This window comes from Thunnus maccoyii, chromosome 14 (genome assembly GCF_910596095.1).
Source record: "Thunnus maccoyii chromosome 14, fThuMac1.1, whole genome shotgun sequence".
Classification (NCBI taxonomy): Eukaryota; Metazoa; Chordata; class Actinopteri; order Scombriformes; family Scombridae; genus Thunnus; species Thunnus maccoyii.
This window is the reverse complement of record NC_056546.1, coordinates 12,634,822-12,647,069: the sequence shown is the minus strand read 5'-3', so window position 1 is coordinate 12,647,069 and position 12,248 is coordinate 12,634,822. Positions and strand designations below refer to the sequence as shown.

The window sequence follows — 12,248 nt, the reverse complement described above, 5'->3', positions numbered from 1 at the left end:
CTGCGGAAAATAAAAACAGCTGGACATGTTCTGGAATGACGCTTCAGACACTCTGGCTCACTGTCCATAAACTGGCCCTCCATGAACATCAAAGGACTTACTCAAAGTCTCTTAAAGATGCTCAGTCACAGTTCTTCTTCAACCTAATTAATAACAATCCTGGCAACCCAAAGCATCTTTTTCCGCCATAAATCATCTCCTGAAGCCACAATCATCTTCCCCAATTGAGGCTAAAGAAGAGCAGTGTAACAGCTTTATTGAGTTTTTCAGAGCCAAGGTCAACAACGTCCACTCTCTGATGTCCAGTTCTTCCTCTCTGCCTCCTCCTGTCATTTTAAAAAAACTTCAATCAGGTTTTCGTTCAGCACACAGCACTGAAACAGCTCTGACATAGCTGATGCGGGGTCCCCTTCTCTCCTGATTCTCCTTTACCTGAGCGCTGCATTTGACACTGTGGATCACACGATCCTCTTACAGCACCTCCACACTACCATTGGACTGTCAGACTCTGCTCTTAAGAGGTTTGCAGTTATGTATGTCTCAGGAGGATGCAGATCTAGATCGCTCCCTGTTACCTGTGGTGTTCCACAAGGATCGGTCCTCAGCCCCATCCTGTTTACTCTCTACATGCTCCCCCTTGGACGTGTCATCAGCAGACAATATACAGCTGGGATAATACCCAGCTGTATATTGAAACTGCTCCAAGCCCTTCTGCAGACATGTCACGCCTCAGCACCTGTCTTAAGGAGATAAAGGACTGGATGAGCACAAATTTCCTCCAGTTAAACAGCAGCAAAACTGAAGATCTCCTTGTTGGCACTCCACACCAGTTTCAGTCATTCCCCATACCTCATCTTACTTTGATGGGCAGGACATCCCCCTTTCCTCCTAAGTCACTAATCTGGGTGTTAGGTTCAATCCTCAGCTGACTTTTGATGACCATATAAGCCATCTGTGCAAAACCACTTTCTACTATCTCATAGTCATTTCTAAAGTCTGCTCCTCTCTAACCCTCTCAGATGCAGAGAAACTTGTCCACACCTTTATCTCCTCAAGACTGGACTACTACAATGTGCTCTTCACAGGAATCCCTGGCAGGAGCATCCAGAAGCTCCAGTACATTCCGAACAGCACTGCCAGGATCCTGATGAGAGTGCGAAAACATGAACATACCAATTCTGTTTTTATTGCACCGCCTCCCTGTCTCATTCAGGATTGACTACAAACTCCTGCTACTCACATACAAATCCATCAACGGACATGTGCCTCCCTACCTACAGGAACTGATCATACCACAAACCTCCACCTGCACCCTCAGATCTGCCAGCAGCTTGCTACTCTGGGCACTAAGTACCAAGCTCCGCACCATGGGGGGATAGAGCTTTCTGCTCTGCTGCTTGAGGAACAGCCTTCCTAACCATCCAAGGGCAGCACAGACCCTAGACTCTTTTAAAAAAGGCCGACAAACCTTTCTATTCAGGAAAGCTTTTTCATCTTAACTCTCATTAATATTTTCTTTATGTTGTGTGTTCTATGCTATTAATACTATAGCACTTAATAGCACATTCACTATGAATGAAAACTATGGTATGAATTAAATGTATTATTTATTATTATTATCTAACAATGATGATTTTGCCATTAAAGCCCTAATCCAGATTTTTGGTTAAATATTGATCTTGGGGAGTTTAACTTGGAGATGGAAAAGCTTTCATTGTAGTTCAAATAACAGATCTGTTTGTGCTTGAGTTTGAGTTTTAAAATATATAGTCATGTTGATACTGTCAGTTACAATATCATGAGTTGAAATAAATAGATTTTAAGACTAAAAAAGTTCTCAGACCCATTCTTTGTTTTAGATTGTACCAAATGTATTTATATACATATTTATTCCATTTGCATAGGATTGTTGGAGGTACCTTAAATCATTTCCCCAAAAACAACAAAAGCAATGGTTTTACCATATTTTACTTAATATACTTTGTCTATATATTTGCCATTTCAGTGTGCCTGGTAGCATATTCCTCCCCTGTTAAGGAGAAGGGGTGGTGACTGGGGAATGGGGGGTGGAGGGGGGACAAACACAATTTCCCTTCAGCTCCTTCATTTCCAGTTGATATAAAACAGAATCATGAAAAATCACTTCTGGTCCAAGCTCTCCTTTTTAACCATTAACCCATAAATACAGAAGCTGGTTAAAGCCAGCGGATGACAGGGCCTGCCTCAAAAACCTTGTTACACTCCCCTCAAATTCATTTAGGGAGCAAACAGGTCTTGAGAGTTGTCTGGCTTAATGCATTGCGATCGCTTTTAAAACTCTTGTCTTGGGGCAGACCCGAGGCTCTGCATCTGCTCGTGGCGCTATACTTCATAACCTTCCAACTCTAATATGAAGCCACACATACCCTCTTTAAATCAAATGGCAGTAAATATGTTAAGAGATAGTTGAAAAGCCCTGGATGGAATATGTAAAAAAAAGAAAAAGAGTTTTTCAAATATTGGAAGGGAACATTATAAATAACCCAAAAGTAAGTGATAGATAATGTTGTTGCAGTCTGTTTAAATTTAATAGGGTCTCTATTAAGTTAGTTTTGATCTACATCGTTTTATCTCAAGATGTAAAAGAGGCGATATCCGGAGGTTTTAGTATAATTCATTATGATCCTGTAAATATGCTCTAAAAACTATTCTGAGAATCAATTTGCCGAGTGCTCTCTGTCTTTGCCTCTCCCTCTCCACACTGTGTGTAGCCCACAGTTTCCATTACTCCCATCATAAATTATACCACAGAGTGAATTACACTTGCTTTTCACCTTACCAGGCAGGTTTGATGAATCCTAAGGCACAACACATCATCTCAACAAATCTTCATCACCATGCCAGTCGCTGTCTCTTTGCAGTTTAAACCACTTCAAATCATTTTCATTGCCCTGCTATTAAAATTTGTAATTCACACCTGCCATTGCAGTGATACATAGTTACATCAAACCCCTCCTCCGCCCCCACCTATTCCCCTCTTTCACTTTCTCTCTCTGGCTCCTATTCTCTCCCGTGCTCATCGCTGCATCTCCACACATCTCTCTCTCTGCCTGTCTTGTAAATCAAACAACCTCAGGTGACAGGTCATGCAGATTTCCCTACAAGTCAGTGGGGTGCAAACATCCATCCAAAAGAGCGGCACATTGCCGTCACACCTGATGACATAATGACCACTTGGAAACTAATAAACAGCTTCATTCAACCAAAGCTATTGCTCCTTTTCATAAGCGTTACGGTCCCCCATCCCTCTCTCCCTCTTCCTCTCTTTTCTCTCCCTCTCCTATCTGTCACAAATTCATCCTCCTGCATCTCACCTCTTCGCTGGTGCTGGAGTTACCCATAAATCACCGCTGTTGTCTAACTAACGCTATCCATTTTCCCAGAAACACAGGGCGGCTGTTGCAGAAATTGGGTCAGGCATAATCTGCAGGGCAGCAGAGCCTAGCTAGTCCTGATTCTGCTAGGTAATGCAGCCATTAGCACACACTGAGAGATTGGTGGGATGGGTAGAGAGGATGGGTGGGGGGGGGGTGGGAGGGGGGTCCCTTGTACTGTACATGATGTGACACCCAAGAAAAGCTGGCAAATGACATGGTTTTATCGCTCCCCATCAACCACGGGACATTTGTGTGTGTGTGAGTGTATGTGTGTTTGAGTGCGTGTGTGTGTGTGTGCAGCCTCTATTCAGCCTTGTGTTTGATATTTGCATGTATTGAATTAATAAATTGAACTTTGACAACGTGTCGGTACACCGGATCATTTGAAAATCTAAATTGAATTAACAAGACATACTGCTGCTCTTTTCTCTTTTTTCACAAATGGAAAAAAGCTTCGATCAATGACGACAAGAATCTTGAACTTTGACAATATGCCTCTTTATTATAAGGTTTCCTCTTACAAGGCCTGATGCTTGAGAGCTATAAGACGCAGACTTCAAATGAGAGAAAATCCCGCCCAGAGGCATGATTGGCTTGTGATGGTGTGCGTCTCTTTTCCACCCTGGAATGTGTTTTACCTGCTTCTATAGTTACCTCTGCATTACCTTTATAAGACAGCAACTCAGGTCATCCACCTTTTGATTTACAGCAGAGCGCTGCGGCTACTAGCAGTGTTTATGAATTAAAAATGTACCTGAAAGCGTGCCTTAAAACTCTTTGAATAATGAAAACATCTGCAATTTTAGAAACACTGTGGTATTTTGTTCTGCTTGTATGCTAGTGTGCATAGGAACAAACAAATATGGAAGCTACAGTATGAGTCATGCAGAAAGAAGACTGCATTGCATCCTTACAAATGCAGCTTTTTCCCTCCACAAATTCAAGCTGCAATTAAAATCCACCTGTCAAGAACCATATAATATTATTTAATGTAATAATGAGATGTATATGCGAGCCAACAGCAAGGTTAATTAAGTTAATTTACATCAGTGTCTTCCATGTTTTTTCCACAGTTAAATCACAGATATACTTAGTTTTAAACACCTCTAATAAAAACCTTTTTTTAAAAAAACAAACAAACAAACAAAAAAACACCTTTCATTTCTGACTTCATGATTAGCTATTAACACATCGAGATAATCACACTGGACTATTACACTTGAATTATGTCCCATGTTTGTAATATAATTAATTTGTGTACTGTTTGTTTGCTCTTCAGTGTCAAGTAATGTTAGCCTTGTTTACAACTGCCATAAGTGTTTGCACATTTTGTGTTAACAAAAAAATTAACTATATCAATAGTTATTTTTTTATATATATAAGTACACAAAAAAGTGCATGAAATAAAACCAAGCAAACCCAATTTTCACTGAAATAGAAAATTTATTGAATGAGAAGGTTATTCTTGAAGGTCTAAATTACAGAATAGAAACAATGATGTTTTTCCTGTCAGCATTAGGGTTCATGTCAGGTGAAATAAAATGACTGATGCTTTGCAAAATATCTGACAAACCAATTATGGATTTTAAAAAAAAAAAAAACAGTGTAAACGCATTTCTTGTGATATGAAGGCTAAACTCCAATATTTTATCAGTAATGAGGAAGAGAACAAAAATAAAATAAAAAGTACAAAATTATTATAATTAATTATACACATGGTGTATTTTATACATATAGGGAAGCTTGATTGCTTTCTTGTGAGACGTACAGTTGCTGCATAATAAGAATTTCCTCAACAAATAAAGTGATACAATCAATATACAGGGGTTATGTCGAGACACTTATAGGAATGTATTGTTTTGTAATATGTTTTTACGTGGACTGCAGTGGTGAACATACTGTAGAGTCAATCAGTACTCAATCTTGTTATACAGGTTGTATAAAGGTAGCGCTGGCAGGTTGCTCCCCGGGTAGTACAGGGGCGTCGGAAAGGCGATAGACCGGGGAACTGGAACACGCAGTAAGGAGTTATCTCTGAAAACCAGCGGCATCCCCACTAGTGTCTGTGCGGAGGCGTGGGCCATGTTGGCCGCCTCCAGTTCAGCTGAGAGCTGCCGTTTCCATTTGTTCCTCCTGTTCTGAAACCACGTCTTGACCTGAGTCTCCGTCAGCTGCAGGCTGGAGGCTAAGCAGGCCCGCTCCGAGCTGCTCAGGTACCGCTTCATGTCGAAGGTGGACTCCAGCTGGTACACCTGACTCCGGGAGAAAACCGTGCGCGTCTTCTTCTTGGCCGAGTTGCCCTGCTTGTCCGCACCGTCTGTCTGTCTCTCCTCCGACAGAGGTGACATTTGATGGCACGGTCTCTCCTGCTCCTCCTTGTAATCCTGCAGCAGAGGCTGCGGCAGGTGCGGCCGCCGAGCGAGCCCGTCATTTCCAGACAGAAGTCCTTTAGCGGGACCTGAATGCCAGCAGGAGAGTAGGAGATGATGAAAATCATAAGCCACATATGTTTAAAGCATGCTTTTTAAACCAGGCGACAGGAGAAAAATCATTTTACTTTTTTTTTTAACATAAGCTACTCGGTTTGAGAGTCCGTCGAGTGTGAACTCTGACTTTCTGAAAGCCGGTGACTTTTTAAATAAACAATCCAGTACGAGTATACTCGGTGTACAGTAAACTATTAATTAAATCCCGCTCTATTTAACGCTCAATTGACGACGTGTAGTGCAGCCATTTTGGAAACATGTTTCATCAATTAGCAGGCTCAATTAAATTTGAAATGAGAGAGAAAGACAGAGGGCTAATTATTTGACCCTCCACTCTTCCGCTGCTGCAGCGGTGATAGCCTACACATGGCAAACAAGTGGAGGTGGAGGGGCTGCATGTGAGTGTGACAGTCACAAACACAAGCTAATGATATGTGAGCTGAAGTGCAAACAAAAACATAAAACGACAGGCCTGGTTATTTTTATTTACTTTCAGGCCATCTTAGACAGTAAATAAATCAACAAGAAGTGTGGTAATGAAAAGGTAAAGTAGTAAATTTAATTATTATTTTGTACCACTAGATATCATTCACTTTTCTGTAAAATAATTATAATAGCATAATAATTTAATAACAATAATAATAACAATAATAATAGTAATAATAAAATATCCCTCACCTAAACATGAGAAGTTATGGGCTTGGTGCTGGGTGCATGGCTCGCTGTGACCCGTGTCGGAGCAGAAGCAGTCTGCTGAGTCCTCCCCGCCGCTGCACTCCTCCTCTGAGGACACAGACAGGGAGCGCCTCCGCGGCGCCGGCGGCGCTCCCTTGGAGAGCTCCTTGGTCCCGGAGCGCGGCGCATCCGACGGCGTGCCTAAAATCGACTGGATGGTAAAGCTGGAAATCGGGCCCGACGAGCACTTGCTCCCGCTGTCTTCTGCGCTACTCATTCTCGCTTCATACCAGTATTGAAGTATTGACTGAATCTGTCTGTCCCTTGTATTCCGTTATTGGTTTCTACACGATTGGTGCGTAAAAAAAAATACGAACGCGTCTTTTGTCCTCCTTTTTCCCCCTAGCCTGTTTAATTGTGGAGTTTTACATTGGAGGAGTTGGAGGTGTTTTTTCTAGAGCTCGGGGAACATGAGTGTATTCCTGGTCCTCCTCCTCACGCTCTGGATCAGAGGCAGCAAGGCTGCGTTGCCTAATTTGCATGTAGGTAAGCTCCTCCTGGGCCAATCCCAGACTCCGACATAAGCCCGGAAATTTCAAACTCCTGTCAACGTTTTGTGATGGGATGAGAGCGAGAGAGCCGAAGAAGAGCAGCAGAGCTCATTCCTGCATTCAGTTGTGCTTACAACATTTAAATTATTACAACCTGTCAAAACACGCCAGAAGAAACCTTTAGGCTACTTTTTATTTTATTTTTTACTGCACAGATTCCATAAAAAATGCAATATAGGTTGTGTAAAGTATTTCAAATTAAACAAGAGGGGCAATGTCCATTACTCAACACTATTACGGACTAATATGGTTATGAAAAGGAATAATTATGCTAAAACATAACATTTATCAGTCTTGAAAATCATTTTTGTGGCTTAAATGTGCCACGCTGATATCTTTTTAAAAGTCTGGTGTGACTCGTGAAAATAACATGTCTGTTATCTTACCTTAACAACCAAAGAAAGGTTCACTCAACTGAGCATGACCTCATGCAAGAACTGTCATGTCGGCTTTTTCTATTATCCTATGCATGCTAAATTGTCCGGGTGACGGTAAAACGCATACAGCTTTGGAACTAATACAGAGGCCTAACTCATTTTTCCTGAAAATAATAAACTCATTCCGCGTCCATTATCTGCGATTAAGAATTAATTTGATCATTACTGAGCTAATCTGCCTCGTGATGACCGCGCGTGGAGTGGAGGCCGGCTAATTGATTGACTAATTGATTGGAGGTGGTGGTGGTGGGGGGGTGGGGGCTGAGGCGCACGCGTGTGTGTGTTTGAGAGAAGAGGGGGGCGCGCTTCCCACCACCGCCCTCCTCCCAACTTCACCACCCATACTCAGTGTGTCTCTCTCTCTCTCTCTCTCTCTCTCTCTCTCTCTCTTTCTCTCTGTGGTTGTGTCTGGCTGCGGGACAGCTGCGGGGCTTGAGCTGGCGGTTCGAGGCACATTATCCCTCTTTTACTGCTTTGTAAGGGAGCCCCAGACACATTACAAATGGTCAGCTTTAATCATCATGTCAGCGCCCCTTCCCGGTAGCTACACAACCGGCATTTGGTATTAAGAGAGGATGGGGAAAAAAAGGGGAGAAGAAGACGACGACTGTGGACGGTGGTGGTGCTGATGGTGATGATGATGATGATGTTGACAGCAGATTCTGTCGTCATCATCATCATCATCATCATAGCAGCCAGACTGAAGCATCTGGATCCACGCGTAAATATCGTCAACTGGCAGCGAGGCCAGCAGCTGCTAAACGATCTTAACAAAACGCTTACGCAGGGGAGGCTTTACTGAGAGGAAAGGGGGGGGGGGGGGGGCAAATATATGAGGACAATCAGGGTGGATGCTGGATTTATGGTGGTTACACATAAGGCGTGAAATCTGCAATGACAGTTAAATGGGTTTATTTTATATGCCGCTCTTTTCAAACAAAGACCTTTGTCAGTGCAGCCGCTTTCATCACTTTCAGACGACTTTTGCAAAGTGAGATTAGTTCATCATAGAGATAGTGGACATAGCAGGCTGCTATTGTGCTCCAGAGAATGGATTGTTGTAGGCTACACGTTGTGTTTTTTTTTATGTCAGAGTTAGCGTTTTATGGGCCCGGTCGCACAGGCCGAGCAGGCAGTGTATAGTTGCCTCTATTAGTATGGAAATGTTCATCCTCGACCCCCATGTTTTCACCGAGGCCTGCACAGCGAGGCCCAAACAGCGAGCAGCGGCCCTAAGTTCGTGCTCTATCACAATGATAGGTGGTGTATGGCCGCCCTACCGCAATAACAGAACAAGATCTTTACCAGGAGAGAAAGGTCTGAGAGAGACAGATGAAGTTATGAGGCGCTTTGATCTGGGAATCAAGCTTCGATAAATATTAAACAAAGACCCTTTACACGTGTGTATTATGATATATGGCGTGTCCAACTCTAGAATAAGGAAATTACCAGAGAAAATGATATCAATAAATTTTCTAAGTATAAACGTTGATTATGTTTCGATTTTCATTCAAGAAAGCGGGGCCTGCTCTTTTTTCAGGAGGCGGTTTGTGTGCGTCCTTGCGCGCGCATGTGTGTGTGCGCGTGTGAGTGTGAGGGAGAGAGAGAGAGAGAGAGAGAGAGAGAGAGAGAGAGGTGTAAACGCAAGCAGAGCGCCTGAGCCCTGGAGGTGTACAATTTATGTAATCTGAGTGTGGAAATGAACTGGGTAATTTATTGGAAAACACAAAGTCAGGAAGATTGGATCAGTACAGCCTATCCAAGGGCTCCTATCCATCAAGTTCCAATTAACAACCTAACCATTGAGTTTTAATGGCTTTCCAATCTACTGCCCTGATAGACTCATCAATTCCTCGGGGAGAAATTAAGAAAATCGACCGCCCCTCGGCGTTTCAGTGTCATTCTTCACAGCAACTATATGTCAAATTAAAAACACAATTAAAATTTAAACTGTTCCAATCAGACGGTGCCCCGCAACCTATGTTTCACTTAATAGAACTTTGATGAAAATCTGATGCTCGCATTCAATCAGGAAAGCAAATGATACGGGTTTAAAACAAGATTTCCTCTCCGAGAAGTGTCAAAAAGAGTTGTTCAAACACACGAGCCTTGACGCGTCACAGCAGGTGCACGAGGTGCTCACACCACTTCTGTTTGGCCTCTGATTATGAAACTATACTAATGATTTCTACCAAGGCCTGTATCAGGATCCATTTGCTCACGCACAGAGCCAACGTGAAAAAGTGTGTTTGATCTGCAGCTTTTCTTCACACACGTTCACTTTTTGGCACGTTTTTGCCCGAAGGAGCCAAAGGAGGATGCTTGTTGTTTGACATGATTTCTTAAATTATTCATATGTGATGGTGTAAAAATATATTTTAAACTCATATCTTACTGCTTCAATTGAAATATCACTGGAATCACATGGTTTCTGTCTTGGCAGGGGATCCTCTGCCAACCTCTCAAGGACCTCAGTTGGGGATCTGAACCTCATTTCATGAACCACTGCCAGAAATGGTTCATAACAGAATCCCCCCTTTGATGCTGTAAATAAATGCGTTAATCTTTAATGCAGCCTTTAAGTCGCGCTATAACATTCTTTAATTGTCCTGCACACATGTAAGCAGATGCCAGTGGCTGCAGAAAAGAGGCTAGCGTTACGCAAGGTGGTCGGGCCCACTTGTGTGTTTCCAAACTGGCACTAAAACCATTGATATGGCAGAAAATTACCCATTCAGCTCTCCATTTTAATGTAATACACTGAGCGCTGTCCCCGGTCACGTCCGTTTGCCCCCGTTCCTACAAATGTAGGCTACTTTATCTGATTTTGGCCCCGCTCCCTATTCTCCTTTACATAAAGATGTCGCACAAATGGAAATTATCGAGTGGTAATTTTTTCAATTTATGCGCGCAAATCAAGGTCATAAGCTGAGCCGAAGCGGCCTGTGAACGTTGCTCTTACTTGACGCAATGTGCTGCAGACGTTTACAGATCGATATGTGCCAGAGGAATAATGCCATACTAATCTATTAATTTGCAGTAATGGGGCCGTGTTGAGTGTGCATGGTAGGTACACGTCAATACTTGGGTGATCTGACGATATTTTGAATGAACCCTTTGTCTCTTGATGAGGTCATCATATGGAGTTTATAGCTGACTGATTCATTTCCAATAACTGTATTAGCCCACAGATGAAAACAGAAAATGGCCTTTTAGGTTCTGACTGAGAAATACACGTTGATTTCACCCACAAGCTCGTTTAAAATGGCAGCAAATTTCTTTATGGTAGTAATAATTTGAATGCTTGGACGATCCAGGTGCGATATTATGTATTTGCTGTATCCTGCAGGTAGACTGAACCTACAGAGTCTCTTAAAACTGTCCTGCGTGTCAAACACGCTCTGAGCGCACTACTGAATCAGGCTTTGTCGAGTGTTGGTGTTTTAATTAAAGGAAGCATGCACAGGCAGGTTGTATAGATTCTCTGCAGATGTCTACAAGTCTCCACCTGGACACCGTCACCTGTTTACAGTCTGCAGGTGGATGATAATCAAGCGTAAAGAAACGTTTAAACCGTTGTTTAAATAAAATATTATATCTTATGATTATTATTTATTATTTCATCATTGAGCAATTCATTGCTAATAGAGAAATGGTCAAAAATAATTATTACATTATTGCTGATTATTGCTTTTTATAGCTGCGCCCAGTTCAACAGAGGCTGAGTGTTCAGCCTCCTCCACTTGGATCTGCATTGCTCCCTTATAACTTTATGACAATTTACCCAGTTCTGTTTGAAGAAAACAAAACAAACAAACAAACAAACAAAAAACAGTATATACAGTAACAGTGCATATAATGATTGTAAAAATGTCATGCTTTAACTGGATCCTGCTATTATTTTGAAAATCTAAATGTGATTCTGAAACTTTTTTTTCTTAATATTAAGATCGGGATGGGGTAGCCTGTAATATTTTTTAACGCAATTTTATTAATTTCCATCGATCTTTTCAAATCACGCAGTATCTTGAATCAAAGTGGGAGGCAATTAAAATCCATCATATTCGCTCAGAGGTTGTTTCCTTGTTAAAGAAAAAATGCTGAAGCAGGATAATGTGTATAAACACCGGCAGCATCATCTTATTTTTATTCGTTTCTGACTTTGAACGTATTATTTACTTAAATTACATACACACCTAGACATGTCTCCAATGAGACAGTCGCATCAGGTGTCCAGTGACACTTGTAGGATCGTATGTGTTACAAAGTACCACTTTAATCATTTATCTCGAGTTTCAAATTTTACACTTTGTTTTTTTTTTCTTGTTTGTTTGTTTGTTTTACAATTTCTGGAGATAAGCCGTTAATGTAGGCTTTTACTGTGGGGTAAGGATATGGTGTTTTTTTCTATCTAATAGCAATTTAATTGGATTAAGACATATTTTAAAATGTGCTTAAAATACGGAATTTAAATAAAGATAAAGCTGTCAAACTGAGAGCTTGCTGCAACACCAAACAAATTGGAGGTGGAAATATTTGCCATAGATCTTTCCATCTCTCTACTGAACATACAACACACACACACACACACACACACACACACACAGAGTGAGAGAGAGAGAG

General features: G+C 41.8%; 1 protein-coding gene across 1 annotated transcript; it reads right to left on the bottom strand.

Annotated features, from left to right (window-relative positions):
- Nucleotides 1-4,845: 4,845 nt before the first annotated feature.
- On the bottom strand, nucleotides 4,846-8,441 carry hmx2 (H6 family homeobox 2). Its single transcript, XM_042434377.1, has 2 exons — nucleotides 6,581-8,441; nucleotides 4,846-5,874 (listed from the first exon to the last, which is right to left on the bottom strand). Exons 1-2 carry the CDS (start codon nucleotides 6,852-6,854, stop codon nucleotides 5,327-5,329), a joined length of 822 nt encoding a protein of 273 aa, XP_042290311.1. The 5' UTR covers nucleotides 6,855-8,441; the 3' UTR covers nucleotides 4,846-5,326.
- Between the last annotated feature and the right edge of the window lie 3,807 nt (nucleotides 8,442-12,248).